General features: G+C 41.2%; 3 protein-coding genes across 3 annotated transcripts; all 3 read left to right on the top strand.

Annotated features, from left to right (window-relative positions):
* The first annotated feature begins 660 nt into the window (after positions 1-660).
* Positions 661-6768, top strand: LOC306775238 (protein transport protein Sec61 subunit alpha). Its single transcript, XM_079265553.1, has 12 exons — positions 661-741; positions 1374-1441; positions 1531-1596; positions 2333-2411; positions 2501-2632; positions 2728-2837; positions 3457-3610; positions 3706-3866; positions 3993-4190; positions 4549-4740; positions 4832-4908; positions 5667-6768. The coding sequence occupies exons 1-12, from the start codon at positions 735-737 to the stop codon at positions 5851-5853; spliced, it is 1431 nt and encodes a 476-aa protein (XP_079121679.1). The 5' UTR covers positions 661-734; the 3' UTR covers positions 5854-6768.
* Positions 6769-7608: 840 nt separating this feature from the next.
* On the top strand, positions 7609-10891 carry chchd4b (coiled-coil-helix-coiled-coil-helix domain containing 4b). The gene is made up of 3 exons (XM_079265558.1): positions 7609-7777; positions 8542-8640; positions 8766-10891. The coding sequence occupies exons 1-3, from the start codon at positions 7756-7758 to the stop codon at positions 9116-9118; spliced, it is 474 nt and encodes a 157-aa protein (XP_079121684.1). The 5' UTR covers positions 7609-7755; the 3' UTR covers positions 9119-10891.
* A 965-nt stretch (positions 10892-11856) lies between these two features.
* Positions 11857-18326, top strand: uroc1 (urocanate hydratase 1; the record flags this gene model as incomplete). Its single annotated transcript, XM_079265551.1, has 19 exons — positions 11857-11982; positions 12671-12801; positions 13407-13500; positions 13604-13663; positions 13750-13878; positions 13968-14029; positions 14131-14197; positions 14505-14648; positions 14753-14841; positions 16022-16084; positions 16210-16389; positions 16488-16585; positions 16686-16758; positions 16907-17096; positions 17201-17299; positions 17405-17504; positions 17812-17893; positions 17989-18088; positions 18186-18326. 19 exons carry the CDS (start codon positions 11857-11859, stop codon positions 18324-18326), a joined length of 2028 nt encoding a protein of 675 aa, XP_079121677.1.
* Between the last annotated feature and the right edge of the window lie 131 nt (positions 18327-18457).

Genomic DNA, 18457 nt, shown 5'->3' with positions numbered 1-18457 from the left:
CATCTAGGACATAATATCATACTGCTGTCTCTGCTGCTTCTTCGGCTGTTGGTGCAAAGTTTATATTGTTGTATAACTCTTAATAATATTTGACACCAATCACCGTCTCTCAAAAACAATAATTGATGTCACATGATAATCTTTACAAATAAAATAGTCATAGCAGGGCTTTTGCATGGCATTTATTGACATTGTCAAGTGCTCCTGTCATTTTGTGCACCCCTTCATGCGTTTGTGGTTCTGACTTTGTTAACAGTCTGGTATGAGAGAAACTCTGTCTCTGTCAAACTGTCTTCAACAGCCTGCATTTCCTGAACTAGACCAGAGATCCTTTTCAGGTCACTGCTGCTCTCTGGTGGAGACATGAATGTGGAATAGTAAACAGTCCTCAGATCCTCCACTTACTGTCAGCAAATGTAGGAATACGGTGTAAAAATGATGATACAGTTCCTGCATTCAAAGTAAAGAAGTCTATCAAAAAATACATTATTGTTATTCACCGATTAAGTTGACTGTGTGTTATACACTGTAACTCTAAAAAAGTAACATGTTTGCAGTCGAACGGAAGAGGCTGGTTCTTTAAATCGTTGTTCTTCGTGTCCGTAATGGTGACGTGTCTCTTAAACTTCCCCTCCTCCTCTTCCTCCTCCTCCCCGGTGGCTCAGTCAGTAGTGAGTTTCAGTCTGGTCAGATTTACACAGTAAAGGAGCAAGTAGGAGGACAGCTGGGACATCATGGGCAGTGAGTATGACTTTGGCACACGAGTTGTATGAGACTGTTACCTATAGGCTGTGTAGTAACACCCTAAATATAGTTTTAACTGTTTTGTTCAACTTAGCTCAGTTAGCTAACGGTATTAGCGCTTGCCATTGGTAGCAGGCTAGCTTACGATGCTAACAGCTAGCTAGTTGGCAGTTGCTTTTGTACTATTGAGAGACTTCTGTGATGGGAAATTGTAGGTAGATTCAAATAAACAGCCGGTCAATGTTTGTGAAAGCTGCATTTCCTGCTTGGATTGAGATTTTAGAACTGTCACGGTGGGTTTTTTTGTCGGCAAGATTATCTTCAAAGCTAACGTGCTAGCCACTCATTCAAAGACATTGACAGTCTAGTGATGACGACGCATAACACAACCGGTGTTATCGTCAGCCTGCTGATCCTAAATCATTGGCCGAATAAGAAGCACGTAGCAGGGATATTAAGAACATAGCTAGACACACAGTGATGCATAAATCTACATATATCTGTTTGGTATACGTTAGGTTATTGTCAAGTCTGTCTTGAGTCCGCCCTCCATTCACTGCCACGTCCCACTGGTGACCAGCTATTATTCCCACATAGCTCACATTAACACATTATTTTCTTGTTTCCAGTCAAATTCTTGGAGGTGATAAAGCCATTCTGTGCAGTGCTGCCAGAGATCCAGAAACCCGAACGAAAGGTCTGTGACGTTTATTAGTACATTTGCTTTTGGCAATAAAAACCCCAGATATTTGTTATAAATATGCTCATAATGTCATTGTCTAACAGATCCAGTTCCGAGAGAAGGTACTATGGACTGCCATCACTCTCTTCATCTTCCTGGTTTGTTGCCAGGTACGTGTCACAATTAACTCCTGTCTTAGTAGTTTCTCAGCTAATCAAAACAGATGTGCAAATCCACATGATTTAATTTGTATTATCTTGCAAAAATGTATTAAAGAAAATGTAAATCGCACACTACAATCACTTGCACTCACTGACTTTGTTTAGAACAATTTAGTTTGAGGACAAAATTACTATTATTATTGTTAATAAAGTGAGTACAACTGGTCCCTGTATGCAGCATTTTTTTTTGGTATAAATTCATTTTGTACTTAACATTTGGCACTTACAATACCATATAGCCTCTTAATGAACCACAATTTCTTTTTTTTTATACCAGTGGTGGGTGTATATATATATATCTCTCAATTGTTTTATTAATTATTATGTATGTAGAAATTTGACAGCTGCCCATCACAACTAATCATATCCTTGCAACAAGAGAATGACCAGTGCTTTTCAATTTACACTTTACACTACGATACCGCAACATTGGCGTCTGTTGGGACAGCATTATCAGCTGTGACTCCAGTAAGTGATTAGTGCAGAGCTGTGGACATGAGCTAGCCAGTGGGGCACTTTAACAGACACTCAAAGGCACGCCTGGCCATCTTAACAAAGCACAGAGAAACTGCTTTGTTTGTCAAACTATCCCAACTGTGAATGAAGGGCTTAGAGTTGGATTTGTAGTGTAAGAATTATTTTCAACAATTCAAAAAAATGTAACTCTCTCACCGGTTTCCTGCAGATCCCCCTCTTTGGCATCATGTCGTCAGACTCTGCAGATCCATTCTACTGGATGAGAGTTATCCTGGCTTCAAACAGAGGTATTTGTCCTGCTAATAACTGAGTAATAGAGCCAATGTATGTCTGTTCTGTCGTTGGTATATCCTAACTTGAATATCTCCCGCCCCAGGTACCCTGATGGAGCTGGGTATCTCGCCTATTGTCACCTCAGGCCTGATCATGCAGCTGCTTGCTGGAGCTAAGATCATTGAGGTTGGAGACACACCAAAGGACAGAGCCCTCTTCAATGGAGCTCAGAAATGTAAGTCAACTCTCAGCACTTGGTCGTCTGTGAACATATGGTTGGTATCTATAAGTATGTCCATAAATAGTCTTACAACTCTTAATGTTTTTCAGTATTTGGAATGATCATCACCGTCGGCCAGGCCATCGTATATGTGATGACCGGCATGTATGGAGATCCCTCTGAGATGGGTGCGGGAATCTGTCTGCTCATCATCATTCAGGTGCAAATGGCAATTTTATATAACCATTGTGTAGTTTGACTAAAAATATATACTTTATCATCAAAACTGTCTTTCATTATATACTTAAAATGAAAATATGTATAATATTATAGAACAAACTCATGCAGATTGTTTCTTCTCCGGGGTCTTTAGATTGTCATTTGTGTCCCCTCTTATAATATTCCTCACATATTGGTGATTTATTATCATAGACAAATCCCTCACATTGATGTTGACACTTAAACTAGTCAATAGCGAGCATATAATTATCCTTCAATGAAAGGGAGTTAAACTGCAATCTTACTGAAGTGCAAGATGTGCATCGAGGTCGTGTCAGAGTATCTTGCAGAAACGTGTCATTATGTCAACTAATACAATTCAAATAGTCATTTCATTATTAGAATTGCATGACCTACAGGTTTGTTTACATTAATTGAGTTCACAAAGTAAATAATGCTCCGGTGGCTCAGGCTTTTATTAGGTTCAGTTCAGGAAACACAGAGGTATAACCTACATAGTCAGAATAAACAGCTTGGACCCTCCAAAGAAAACTGAATTCATTGCGAAGTGAACAATTTAATTTATTTAGCTGACTGTATCTGTGTCTGTTCTTCCTCAGCTGTTTGTGGCTGGGCTGATCGTGCTGCTGCTGGATGAGTTGCTCCAAAAGGGTTATGGTCTCGGTTCAGGGATCTCGCTTTTCATTGCCACCAACATCTGTGAGACGATCGTCTGGAAGGCCTTCAGCCCCACCACTGTGAACACCGGAAGAGGTAAGAAATCCACAAGTTGCACTGCGAATATGTGATTTTGATTGATAAATGTAAATTGTGTCTCACACTGTACTTGTGACTGTTTCTGCTTCTAGGTACAGAGTTTGAGGGAGCAATCATTGCGCTGTTCCATCTGCTGGCCACTCGTACGGACAAAGTGCGAGCTCTGAGAGAAGCTTTCTACAGAGGCAACCTGCCCAACCTCATGAACCTCATTGCCACAGTATTCGTCTTTGCTGTAGTGATATACTTCCAGGTGAGTCTCTGGCCTCTCTTAACATGCAACTTTTCTCAAAGGTTATTACAGGATTTCCTACTGGATAATAAAGTTAGGGAATGTGAACAATGAATGATTTGCTCACACATTCACCTCCTCGAACAGGGCTTCAGAGTTGATCTGCCCATCAAGTCGGCTCGCTACCGTGGACAATACAACACCTACCCCATCAAGCTCTTCTACACCTCCAACATCCCCATCATCCTGCAGTCTGCCTTGGTCTCAAACTTGTATGTTATCTCCCAGATGCTCTCCACACGTTTCAGTGGCAACTTCCTGGTTAACCTGCTTGGTACTTGGTCTGTAAGTATACACTTACTCCAACATTTCCCTTCAATTTCTCGAGCTTTATTCTAAGAATGAGCCTCTGAATGTTTACTCTGACATTTTCAGCAGGCATGCAAACTGTTCCGTATTTATCTAATTAATATCATTTAACAAAGTTGCAAACGCTACTTCAGTCCTGAGCAGGAGGACTTGTCTGTCTTTGACAATTGCACTACTGGAGTATTTGTAAAGAATAACAGTGTGCAGTCACACATGTAATTATGAAGGTTTTTTGCATGGCTGTGTTCGACATGGTGCCGCCACATTGTACTTAAGTGTTACTCAAGGTGCTAGAACGTTTCATGAAGCTTGTATTCTTCTCTCGTGTCTGCAGGATGCCACGACGAGTGGTCCAGCCCGGGCCTACCCTGTAGGTGGGCTCTGTTACTACTTCTCGCCCCCTGAATCCTTTGGCTCTGTCCTTGATGACCCAGTCCATGCATGCATCTACATTGTCTTCATGCTTGGATCATGTGCCTTTTTCTCCAAGACCTGGATTGAAGTCTCAGGCTCCTCTGCGAAAGATGTAAGTTGTAGCCACTTTCGGGCGGGTGGGTGTTGTGAGTTTTATTTAAAACAGTCTGTGTTTTAACGTTCTGTTCTTCACTTTCATCCAGGTGGCAAAACAGCTGAAGGAGCAGCAGATGGTGATGAGAGGACACAGAGAAACCTCAATGGTCCATGAACTGAACAGGTAAAATCAAAAACCTTTTCTTTTACACATCTCTCTTGCTGATTGATTACATACCTCATCAGCTGCCCAAATCATACATTGAACACGTTTATCAGATAGAATAGATAGAAGCCCTTATTATGAATTTACATGAACTAATGTTTTTGTCACTAACAAGCCAATAACTCCCATCTTTTAATTAAAGCAAATCATTGACATCATATTTCACCGGACCTTCCTTTAATGCCTTTATAGTTTTATTTATTTATTTGCTTTGCGTACAGAGGGATTGTGACTCTACCTGTTGGTCTAAACTGTAACATTTAGAGTTTTCATTTTAAATTGAGATTATTGCGTTACACATAATGCACTTCCATGCTCAAGCCTATGCTCACGTTCTAATCTTTTTGACACCGATTCAATCCCATCACTGTGTGATTTTTCTTTCCTTTTTGTTAAAACATTTTGTGTCCTTGTAAATGCTATTCCACCCAAAAAACGAAAAGTTTCATACCTTGTGCAAGAAATATCAATCCCCAAGATACTGAAGTAATTTAAAGTAGGGCAGCAGTTCAAGGATATGACTACCTTTTTGTTATTGTTGAAGATTTCCTCAATTGACTGCAAACTTGGGTGTGCATCGTCAATATGCAACACTTGTCATCTAACTGTTCGCTACTTTACAATCATGGTTAATGTATTTGAATATCTACCATTCTGCTGAAACACTGAGTTGAAATTCTGCGTATTAATCTCAGTCTCCCCGTTTTGTGTTGTAGGTACATTCCTACTGCTGCTGCCTTCGGTGGACTGTGCATCGGTGGTTTATCAGTAATGGCTGACTTTCTCGGAGCCATTGGCTCCGGCACCGGTATCCTGCTGGCCGTCACCATCATCTATCAGTACTTTGAGATCTTTGTGAAAGAACAAAGTGAAGTAGGCAGCATGGGGGCTCTGCTCTTTTAGAAAAGGCAATATCCTCCCACCCTTTACCAACTTTTATTAGGATCACCAACTTTGCATTCATTTTACATCTATGAGAAGCTCCTGCAACGCCAGCGCTCCACTTTCAGGATGACTGAGGGATCTCTGCTTAAATTGGACCTTTACGAGGTGGTGGGGCTACACAGCTCCCGCCTTGAATCTTCCAAAGCAACACAAAGACCGACATCTCAGTTGTACTTCATCCGATTTTCTAACTGACATGAGACTATAGTTTCCCAAAACGAATTTTAAAGGCTTCATTTTTTTGTATGAGATAAAGTCCTGCAGGAGTTCGGTCCTTTTTTCAGACTGACAGAGTGCTTCAGTATGCCGGCATACTCTACACGGATGGTGGAGGTCAACTGCCTGCTGTGTGCTGAAATGTACTCAATGTTCTGCTTGGTGTTATCTTAGTTTATACTTTTACTTTCAGCTTTATTTTATTTTTTCATCAACCTGCCACTTAAGTGACTGTGTGGAACAGAAGCTTAACTGTCAAACGCTGAGTCAAGTACTGTCTTTTTCCTGATCTGTGACCCTGTGTTATAGCTGTTATTTGAACAGAATCTTGTAAGAGGATGTGGAGCTCACATTGGAGTCCACCTGTCACTGTTTTAATGTATGGCATTCCTAGGGAGCTGCAGTATTAACTCACATGTCACATTCATTTTTGTGTCCCACTTTCTAAGATTTATTTGTTTTGTTTTTTTAATTGTCTGCTCTCGGCATACTTTAATTAATCGCGTTTTCCACACCTGAAAGAAAATTATGATTTTCTGTACATAGGCCATTCATTGAATAACTTTGAATTTGTGTAAAATACAATCTTTTGAATATGTAAAAAATAAATGCATTTCAGAACAAACATTCTCAATAAAACCTTTTTTGTTGGAAAAGGCTTAGTATTCTGACTCTTCTACTTGTCTGAGGTGTCTTTAAGTGTTTATTAATGTACAATATGTGTTCACAATCATATCCTCTTATGCAGACCCATTTAATATTATCACTATAAAGTCATCCATCTACCGTATTTATCAGCTTCCACCTAAGGATGCCCATAGTAATTGCAGTAATAAACACTTCTATCTACTAACAACTACATTGGAGTGTGTTTTGTATGAGGACACGATGTAGCTACTGGCTGGTCAATTAAATATCCCCTTCACATGCAGATTGCCATTCCATATATTGTGATCTACAGTACTTTAGAATTGTATGTGAATAAATCACCAAAGAGCCGTCTGACTGAACAAAATGAGTTTATCCGACTCGGTACATGTTGGTAAATTTCCCTTTCAAGATTTGTAAAGATAGATTTTGTTGTTATGGCAACATTACTTTTATCCCAATCTCCCAGCCGTAAATTTAAAAAAATGTAATTGTACAATTATAAGGATCAAACGGGTATTTGTTGCAGGGTTATTGTAAGTAAATTAATGTATTAAAGTGTGAACTCTCAAGTGTGAGAAGGAGACATTTCCTTCTAGATATCTCATTAATCCTCTTTTCTTTATAAGGGTGGTATATTGTATTTATTTTACAGAGAAATAGAATAGAAATACAATTGTATCAGAAAGTTGAGGGGAAAGAAATTATTTGCTTGTGAGAAATCCCACGAACCATTTAGTCTTTAGTGGAATGCGCATGTCATGTTATGAACTGTTGGTGGCAGCAAAGCGCCACAGAGCGTCTGCGCTACCGGAAATAGACAAAGAGAAGAAGAAGACTACACGCTCATGAAGAGGCTGCAGTAGATGGTTATGAAACAAGCTAGCTGTTGCTGCACTACAACGTATGCCATCTTCATGCGTTGCGTTGCGTGTCAGAAAAGAGTCGTTATCCTTGGAGCTGTGGGTTTGAAGAAGAGGAATTCTTGAAGAAGACATGAGTTCGGTCAGAGAGGAAGGTAACGACGTGCTAACTGGCTAACCTATCTGGAAAGCTAACCCTGGAGTTGATTGTAGTCTGAATGCGAATTTATTTACCCAGTTAAAAGTATAATAACAGGCCTCTTGTTACGATGAGAACCAGGACTGTTCAAATCTGTACCTGACACATCATGAGTGAACAGGACTGTTAGGGTTCTTTCAATGACTCGCACTGTGGTGTCACCTTGAGTCCTTTCATTACACCTTGAGTCATTGTCGTCACTGTACGTCGAGGTCTTCATCTTTAAAACATCTTGACTGTCATGGTGTCGGTGGATATCTGGTCTAGTGGTGGAAACCACATTTGCTCAAGTAATCCATTAAAGTAACATTTTGAGGTACATGCTGCATTATAAGTATTTTGACAACTATAGAATATATTGTACTTCTTACATCATTACATGTATTTGACTACTATATTGTACTTCTTACATCGACATAGACACTACTTTGCAGGTAGACATATTACATTAGCTAACGTTACATATAATACGCATACACAATACATTGAATCTTATTTTTGGCTGGTGGCCCCTCACAAAAAAGCCGTGTTTATTTTGGGCATCTTGGATTAAAATACCGAACTTCATATGAAGTAGTTAAAACTAGCTTCATCTGGGTCAGACGGTAACATTCTAAAGTTCTACCTCGGCATCGACCGTTTCCTTTGGTTTGGATTCGGTGCCGCAGTTCTTATCACCGAAAGTTTGTTTGAGTTGTCTTTCCACATGTTTCACAACAGGTAAAGACCGAATTATCTTTGTCACCAAAGAGGATCATGCAACGCCCAGCAGTGCCGAGCTCGTAGAGGAAGATCCTAATGACCCATATGAGGAACAAGGTGAGGAACAGTGAAACTACCAAGAGGGCCTGGTTGTCAGACTTGTTTGTAACTCGGATTAAGTTTGAAAAAGGCAAAATTACAACCTGTGTATTAATTTAAACCTCTCCTCTCTCTCATCCTAGGCCTGATTCTTCCCAGTGGGGAGATAAACTGGAACTGCCCCTGTCTGGGTGGGGTGGCCAGTGGACCCTGTGGGACTGACTTTAAGGATGCCTTCTCCTGTTTCCACTACAGTAAGGAGGATGTGAAGGGTTCTGAATGCCTGGAGCAGTTCAGGGCAATGCAGGAGTGTATGCAGCAATACCCGGACCTCTATCCACAAGAAGATGAGAAGGTGCAAGAACAATCGTCAGAAACAAAGCAGACCTCACAAGACTCTGCATCTGCAGAAACGTCAGGTGCAAACTCAACATCTGCCACCAAGCAAGACTCTGAAAGTACTCAATCCAACACAGAGAGCTCAGTGGAAAGTTAATGATGAGCCTCGATGGCAGCGTGAGCCCGAAGGCTTTAAAGGTGCTTAATTCCAAAATTCAGAGCATAAATATGACTGAGGGATTGCCTTCACACGGCTCCCAACACGGCAATGGCTGAGCCGGTGCCAGTGGGGCACACACACACACACACACGTCTACGTAAAAATAAGCACGGAGAAGCTCTGATTACGACACACAGAGAGAGACTTAATTCTCTGCTCAGGTGGAGATTAATCCACTATATCTTTACAAATAGCTGTTTGCTGCTATATTAATACTCTACATTTGGAATACAGCACCTTTTAAAGTCCAACGGAAATCACAGTTAGTCATCGCTTTGTGAAGTCAAAAAATATATATCAAAAATGTTTTTCCTGTTTACTGTCAATAGTTTTTTCTCATCAAAAGGAAGAAAACGTTTTTGCTCCGTTTTCTGTTAGTGGCTGGAGTACGTCTGTGTCTGTGTCTGATTAACAGTAGATTGCAGGCTTAGTGGGCCAGCGGGGGAAACAAAGTAAACTACAGACCTTCTTATGACGGGATCACAGGCAGGATGTCAAATCCGTGCAGGGGTGTAAACTTGATCAGACCTGGCCCATCTTCAAACTTGACTTTGATTTTGGCCCAATCCCAACGTCCACACTCGCAGACTTTGAGGCTCGTTCCTGCAAAGTCTGTGAGGGTGTAGGATTGTCCCACCGTCAAACCTTTAAGTGTTTCAGAGCTCACTTGCAAACATTTTTAGTCCTTTATTCACACTTTCCATAAGTCTCTATTTCTGCAGGGGAAGCCCAGAGGCGTAAAACAAAGAAAAAGGTAGACAAAGAGTCTACCTTTAAGGCACATGGCCGTTCAACCGGATATTTTAAATTTACACAGAAACATAATAGATTATTTGACAATTACTTCTCATCTCGCAAGGCAAGAGACTGAAGGACTTTCAATTCGGGCAGTACAATATATAAAATGAATCCCATAATTCCCATTTGTATTTACACCATTTCAAGCCCTTGGAACCTCTCGTGCTCCATTTACCAGGTGACATCAGTTATGTCCCTGAAGATTCATGGCTTAAGGCCGTAGGTGGACATTGGGATTGAGCCTTCGATCAACTACACATCTATAAAGTTTCTTGACGGAATCTTGCACGGTTGCAACAAAATCTGTCCACAGACAGAAACCGTAGCGCAGAGTAGCCTACATGTGATTTACGGAGTAGATCTGTGCGTTTCAGGTTGGACATTATTATTTATTTAAGATGGGCTTATAGTTTTATAAAACGAATTCAATGCTATCAATGAAAAAAATATCTTTAGTGTTGAAGCAAAACAAGATTAAAGAATCTAAATCAATCAAGAGCCTAGAAGACTGCTTATTATACATCTATACAGCTCAGTGTATTTCCTGTTATTTCCTTTGTCTCAAGTCAAGATGGTTTAACGTTCCTGTGTTGTGATTCACTCTGAATTTGAAGATGACAGTAAAAACATACACGCCCTTTACATTCACATTCTCTCGTATCTGCTATCTTCTTGCGATGTGTGTTTTACATGTGCGTTATGTGTTCTACAACGTTTATTTTCAGATTAGACTTTGACTCAAAGTTTATATTAGTAAACTAACATTTCCTAACAAACATATAACTGCTAAATTCACAGAGGCGTGAAGAATGTACTGAAGACTACCGTACATTTCTACAGTTCTAGTCTTGAGCATTTCTTCTGCTGATCTATAACCAGACTTAAAGCTTTTACCGCCGCTGAACTCAACCGTGTCCAACACGGGAATACAGTGAATTGTTGTTTAAAGCTTTCCAATAAACATTATAAAAAAGTATCTGAAGTTGCAATAACGACCTTTTTCTGAACTCTACTCCGTCATAAAGACCAGATGTTTTAACTCGTGCAGCTATAGCAGAGGGTAACTTTGAGTTGAGATACACAAGAAACTCTTTGCTTCATTATCATTACTACCTTTAAAGTATAGTTTCAATTAATTCATTCAAAATTAAGAAAATACTCCAAAGAATCTCCAAATGCATTGTTTGATCTCTACCAGTGACTTGAATCAGCAAAGATCAGGAATTTCAGAGGTGCAGTGTATTAATGAAGTAAATGTTATTAACCCCTCTGTTACTTAGTTTGTACTTTCCACCCTCGCAGGGACAAAATATTGACCACGTTAGTTGCTGAAAAGTTAGAATGAGGACGCTAGCTATTGTACTTTCTGGGAGGACAGTGCATTTCCCTTTGTCTTTAAAATTACATTGTTAGGCTAAACATGCACCCACTGGACCTCATCAAAAGTCTGATATTATTGAGCTGTAACTGTGGATTTTTACATGAGACTATCGGTTAAAGATGGGTGAAATAACATAAATTAAAATAACGGTTGTTGACCTGTCCAAAGGTTGTGAAACGCACTCGGGCATCAGGGGTCAGAGGCCGGTGACGGTGTTTGTCCACTGAAGCATGCGGCACTTCAAACTCCCTCAGGGATCAATAATTACCAAACACCGCTTTTTTTTGTTGTTGTCCGAGCTGCACCATTGGTGGATTGTGAAGGGCAAAGACGACCGAAAAAGCCAATGAGACATCGCCCTCAAATCTTCACAAGTGCAGCGTCTTTGTCTCCATAGTGGACGGTTTGCAGTGGGGGTGAAAGCTGCCTTCAATCTCCAGCGTGAACTCTGTGTTCAGGTTTTTGCTCAAGCGTGTGACAGAAGATCTCAGACAGGATGTCTTCTTTAAAGGAGGTATGCAGTGGTTTACCGCTGGACCCCTTGCCTATGAATCGGGGAAGAGACCCCGATGTGCCACATGCACCTATGCGGACCCCAAACCTTACAGCGGAAGAGGAGCGGGTGAGTCAATATGCAAATAATGTCTGTACATTGGACATTTTTTAACACCTTTGTCACTCAATTTGTATTTTAATCAGGAGTCCAATTACATTTTATGACATTTCTACCCCTTAAATACAGGTGAAACTCATTTGATAAATAACGGCTGCATTCCATTTTATGCACACCTAAATGAAACTGAGGAATCATGAATCCTGTGCTTTTCCCAATATAACAAGTCAAAATACTTTCTGTGAATAAAACTCTAAAGGGACGATATCATGTGTCTATTGTGTGGAAAACACTGTTCATGCAGTCAAAACTGTCGAAAAACTGTCAAAAGGAAAAAGTAGGCTACCTTTTAAACATCATGAAGCAATGTGTGTGTGAGCTAAAGCAGGTTACGGCTCACTGTCGATTGCTTTACTATAAATGTATCTGTGTGGAAGCACAATTCATTTTCATGGCTTGCTGTGTACCGACTTATTGCATCATCGTTGTCTCACAGACTGCCCCAAAAAATAGATTATTCTCTAAGGTCCTCAACTGATTGCCCAAACTCAGAGCAAAGGCTTCAGTCAATAATTAAAAGAGACGGTGATTGTTCAGCCTGTTATCTTAAAAGTGGAAAGGATCTGCTCATCCATCTGACTGTATTGAAACATTGATTTGTTTGCACTAATCTAGTGTAAATGCCTCTTCCCTCTAGTTGGCGCTGAGAAATGCATTGCGTTATTTCCCTCCATCCCACCACGCAACACTTGCACCCGAATTTGCTCAAGAGCTGCGGCAGTACGGACACATCTACATGTACCGCTTCTGCCCTGCATTACGCGTCAGGTGAGGCAACCTGACATGACCTAATATTCAAGTGTCAAATTAATCTGATATTTATTTATTCATTTTGTACCTTTTTGATATTAATATAGTGACTATCATCCTTGAAATTTGGTTGTTAAGACAAAAATATATGCTGAGGAAGAATATCTTACAGGTGACCAGTAACCTTTATTATCGGAGATGACGGTAACTGTAAATGAAAGATGCGTTTAGTAATTTGTTAAATGAAAATGAAATCACTTGAACTAGAGCACGGATACTGAAGTGTCTTTTCACTGCTTGTATATGTGTCAGTAGGACCTTTTTTACACACTGGTTTGCTGCTACAGACCTACTGGTCTGGTATGACCAGGTGGCTAATGTTAGCTGACTTTAGATGGACATTGCTGTATAACCGGCCCTCATGACTTTAGATAAACATTTAATGGGTGTACCACAAAAGAAGAAGTAAACGCACCGTACCTTCTCCAGAAATAAATGGAAATCAATGTGTCGTCCTGTATGTAAAACTTGTGGCTTCTGTCCAGAAAGGGTAGTCTTGTAGAAGTTATTGTCTAGTTTTGTTCCTCAACAACAATGATGTGAGTTTCCCGCCGTCTCCTCAGAGCTTACCCCATAGATCAGTACCCATGCTGCACACGTCAAGCGGCCTCCATAATGCTAATGATCATGAACAACCTGGACCCGGCAGTTGCACAGGTGAGCCTCTAACACAGCTTGTATTAACTTAGTGACAAAGTGTGGGAAGTCTTTTGTTTAATTCATTGTCTCGATGACTGCTTCATTTGTATTTTTCCTTCAGTTCCCCCAGGAGCTCGTCACCTACGGAGGGAATGGACAGGTGTTTAGTAACTGGGCCCAGGTAAGCCTTGAGTTAGCTCGTGTTCAGAAACAATGTGTAGAGTCTAAATGGACACATATTAACCACTTGTGTGTGTCTGGGTGCAGTTTTGCCTGGTGATGCATTACCTGAGCGAGATGACAGAGGAACAAACTCTGGTCATGTACAGCGGTCATCCCATGGGCCTGTTCCCCAGCCTGCCTTCATCACCTCGCGCCATCATCACCAACGGCATGGTAACTGCCAAACACACATCTGATGAAACGTTCAGCCCACTGACAACCCGGCGTACTGACACACTCCCTCTTGTTTTTGTATCCCCCAGGTTATTCCAAATTACTCTTCTAGAAATCAGTATGAAAAGATGTTTGCCCTCGGTGTAACAATGTGAGTTTTAAAGGTGGTTTTCAGGGAGAAAATTATGCTGAATTAAGCCTGATGTGGGTCCAGATGTCTTGACCGTGTTCCTTTTTGTTAATTGTTTTCAGGTACGGTCAAATGACAGCAGGCAGCTACTGCTACATTGGACCTCAAGGGATTGTTCATGGCACTTTGGTTTGTGAAGTTATTAAGAAAAGATCAGCGCACAACACTCCAGTATTTCCAGAATACTTTAAGTAGATCCCAAGTAGGGGGTCAGGACCCCCGAAAGACGTTTTAAGATTAGAGTCACCAGATGTAACAAGAACAAAGAGAAATTCTTTGACACAAAATTATACTTGTTTTTGATTATTCTGAAAAACTGGACACTTTCATCTCTTTAGACCACTAAAATGATTTAAATGACCAACCACTGCTAGAACCATTACCCGCATGTTGTAGTTCCTGTTTTTACATTCTTCCCTTCTGTTTTTCTGTGTAGCTGACTGTGCTGAATGCCGGCCGGAGGTACTTGGGCTCTGGTGACTTGAGGGGGCGTGTCTTTGTAACCTCCGGCCTGGGGGGCATGAGTGGAGCTCAGGCTAAAGCTGCCGTCATTGCCGGTTGTATTGGCGTGATTGCAGAGGTCAGTTGGTGTCCAGTCATTTCCCATCAACACTCACTGCTGACTGAGCGAGAATGAAGGAATTCCTGTGTGTCAGTGTGACTGCGAGTTTGATTTCTATGTAGGTGGATGAGGCTCCTCTTAAAAAGAGATATGAGCAGGGCTGGCTGATGGAGGTCACCAGCAGCATGGATCACTGCATTAAACGCATCAGGTAACAAAGAGAAAAAGTAATTACAACAACAAAAGCAATGTTGCTGCATACTCACCTTTACTCTTCTATTTAACTGTTATCAATGATCATCAGGGTTTTGATAGGACAAACTTTTCGTGTGTTTATGTCTCTTCATGTCTACGTGTGTGAGACTCATATTGTCAGTTCTATCCAGTAAAAGTCCAGGCTTGCAGTACTTGTAACATGGCAGCCCTGATGGCTAAAAAAATAAGGCCTATGTGTCAGTGGTGAAGGACGTATTCACATTCTTTACTTACCGTAAGTAAAGTAGTAATAGCACACTGTAAAGAATAATCAGTGAAGTAAAAGTATGTACGTACCTTGTGAGTGTTATACTATTATCTGCAGATTATTAAAGATTCGTTAAATATTTGGGGAGTTGATGAAAACATCAATACAACTCTTATGTACGGTAAATATAAAGCTACATCCTGCAGGTGGTTAGCTTAGCTTAGCATAAAACAGGGCAACAGCTATCCTGGTTCTCTCCAAAGCTATTAAAATCCTCCTATCAGCACTTCTAAAACTTCTAAATAGGTCATATTTGTTGAACATTCAAAAACTGAATTGTAAAAATAATGCATCTGAACTCCAGGTGGATATTCTTGTCTTCCTTCAGACTATTTGTTTCCCCCTATTTCACATTTTTATGCTAAGCTAAGCTACCGAGCTGCTGGCGGCAGCTTCATGTTTACAGTACAGACATGAGAGGGATATCATATCGATCTGTCTCTAAAAGCAAATTTGTGTATTTCTCATGTGTATTTTATTGTTTATGTCCATCGGTCAAGGTGGTGCAAATTTGTACTACCGGTACTTTATTTACTGTTCGGTAGTTTAATCTACACAACTATCATGTTTTATAAGCTCATCATATGTTTTGTATGTAAAATCTTTATTTCAAAAGTAACCAGTAACTATGTCTGTCAAATGAATGTTGTGGATTAAAAAGTACAATATTTCCCCTGAAAGATAAAAGAATAGAAGTACAAAGTTACATGAAATCGAAGTACTCCGGTACAGTACAAGAACCTACAGTTTTCACTAAGTACAGTACTTGAATAAACCTACCTGGTCAGTCTATTGTTATGTGTACAGTAGAGACCGTAAGATATCTATATCTATATCTCATAACTCACCTCACATTTGTGTTTTTCAGAGAGGCCAGGAGCGCCAAGACTCCCCTCAGTGTTGGTTATCATGGCAACATTGTAGACTTGTGGTGAGTGACCGGTGAAAACTTCCTGCTGCCTCGACACGGTCCAGGTCTGCAGCTGCAGTGAAAGAGACACCTCTTGTTACACACTCTTGACATCTTTGTCCTACTTTTTCTAACTGTCTAACCAGGGAGAGGCTGCTTTTGGAGTATGAGAGGACAGGGGAGCTCCTGGTGGATCTGGGTTCAGACCAGACCTCCCTTCACAACCCATATAACGGAGGCTACTACCCAGTCCAGCTCAGCTTCCGCCAGGCGAATCAGCTCATGTCGACTGATTCGAACCGTTTCCTCACCATGGTCCAAGAAAGGTAATATAAATCACGACGGATGAACTTTTCTATGGTAAACCTTCTGCAATATGTGGGTCTATTGAGTTGAAATAATGTTTTTTTACGTCTGATCACAGCCTCCGCAGACACATCAAGGCCATCAACAAGCTGTCTGATGCTGGTATGTTCTTCTGGGACTATGGCAACGCATTCCTCCTGGAGGCCCAGAGAGCTGGTCAGTAACTTAACACTTACTCAATCTCACTCAGAATACATGATTATCATTCAGTACATGTCAGACCTATACAGAGGCTTGTGTTTCTTGTTTGTTGTAGGAGCAGAGGTAGAAAAGGCTGGTGGAGGGGCAACAGAATTCCGTTACCCTTCTTATGTCCAGGACATTATGGGGTGAGACATTTATTCAATCTAGCATTGATCATGTAATAGAACTGTAGAAAATGTGTACGTCTATAAAAAGACAGAACTGTAAACTGTGATCAGACCTTTTGTTCTTGCTTAATAGTTTGTAATGACTCTCCTTCCACCTTGGCCTCAGGGACATTTTCTCTCTGGGCTTTGGCCCATTTCGCTGGGTGTGCACATCTGGCGACCCCCAGGATCTTGCTACAACGGATGATATCGCTGCTGCTGTCCTGGAGGAAATCAGTGCCAACGTGAAGGATGACATCAAACAGCAGTACGACGATAACATCCGCTGGATCAGAGAGGCTGGAAAACACAAAATGGTGAGTAACTTTCTGGGCAACCAATGCCATCATTCAATAAAAGTCTGATGAAAAGATATGCGTCTGCAATAACAGGATTTCCTCTGTGTTTTCTCTTTGTTTAGGTTGTGGGATCTCAAGCCAGAATCCTCTACTCTGACCAGAAAGGAAGAGTCTGCATTGCTCTGGCTATCAACCAGGCTATTGCTGATGGACGAGTTTCAGTAAGATTGACTGCTAAGAAGATCGTTTCATGTTTACTGCAGTCTGTATGATATCAAGTTTTCACTGGAGTCACAACAATGTCTCATGTTCTTTCTTTTGTTCAGGCTCCTGTGGTTATTAGCAGAGACCATCATGATGTTAGTGGCACAGACAGCCCCTTCAGAGAAACCTCCAATGTGTATGACGGATCTGCCTTCTGTGCAGGTATGTGGTGTGTTGGAAACCAATGGCTCAGATGTTACACAGGACAAAAACATTGAAACGTGCATCATTTGTAGTCAGTTTTATGCTTTGTTCTGTGGGCAATGAGACTTGAAAGTGGGCAGGCTGCCAACATTGTGACAGATGTTGAAACATGAGAGAGCAGCTCTACAGTCCACACAGATTCGGTTCCTCGTTGGGTTAGGGTTAACACAAAAATGCATTTCCTGTCTCTCTTCATTCATGTAAACCAGTAACACTGCAGGAATCGTTTTAGAAAGTAAGGGCTCACAATGTCTCCCCCTTACAGACATGGCGGTCCAGAACTTTGTTGGTGATTCATTCAGGGGCGCCACATGGGTATCCCTGCACAACGGTGGTGGTGTTGGCTGGTAAGCCTAGCTGGTCATCCAGTAAACAGTAATGTGTGAAAGTTTTTGAATCATCAATAGTGTGTTTATTACTTTATCTCTTGTCTCACGTACAGGGGCGAGGTAATGAATGGAGGGTTTGGGTTGCTATTAGACGGCTCAGAGGAGGCAGCAAAGCGTGCCAGACTGGTGCTCAACTGGGACGTCTCCAATGGGGTGAGAGTGCTGAGAGGAGAGCAGCATGATGGATTCCAGCCTCACGTATTGTTTACAATGTGCTCTAATGGCTCCAATCTGTTTCTGTGTGCTGCAGGTGGCTCGTCGCTGCTGGTCTGGAAACTCAAACGCCTATGAGACCATCCAGCACACCATGGAGGAGAATGAGCAGTTGCGTGTCACCATGCCCTTTCCTGTGCAGGATGAGTGCGTGCTGGACCGTGCCCTGCAGGGCTAGCCAACATTTTAGCGCAGGTTATCAACAGCCAGTTACATACAGCAAGGAAACCTTAAGCTGTAATCCCCTCAGTAGTGTAAGTCTGGGCTTATCCAGCTGTTGAAATGATACACTGCAGACTGTCTGTACTA

The sequence above is a fragment of the Melanostigma gelatinosum genome (genome assembly GCF_949748355.1).
Source record: "Melanostigma gelatinosum genome assembly, chromosome: 3".
NCBI classification, from domain to species: domain Eukaryota; kingdom Metazoa; phylum Chordata; class Actinopteri; order Perciformes; family Zoarcidae; genus Melanostigma; species Melanostigma gelatinosum.
The sequence above is the reverse complement of the archived record's forward strand: the minus strand, read 5'-3'. Positions and strand labels throughout refer to the sequence as shown.

What these genes read in the sequence shown, in the direction of transcription:
- chchd4b (XM_079265558.1), top strand. Translation starts at nt 7,756, where the DNA reads ATGAGTTCGGTCAGAGAGGAAG. An exon ending in GAGTTCGGTCAGAGAGGAAG is followed by an intron (nt 7,778 to 8,541) that starts GTAACGACGTGC and finishes GTTTCACAACAG; the next exon opens with GTAAAGACCGAATTATCTTT. An exon ending in TGACCCATATGAGGAACAAG is followed by an intron (nt 8,641 to 8,765) that starts GTGAGGAACAGT and finishes CTCTCATCCTAG; the next exon opens with GCCTGATTCTTCCCAGTGGG.
- LOC306775238 (XM_079265553.1), top strand. An exon ending in TCTTCCTGGTTTGTTGCCAG is followed by an intron (nt 1,597 to 2,332) that starts GTACGTGTCACA and finishes GGTTTCCTGCAG; the next exon opens with ATCCCCCTCTTTGGCATCAT. An exon ending in GTCTGCTCATCATCATTCAG is followed by an intron (nt 2,838 to 3,456) that starts GTGCAAATGGCA and finishes GTTCTTCCTCAG; the next exon opens with CTGTTTGTGGCTGGGCTGAT.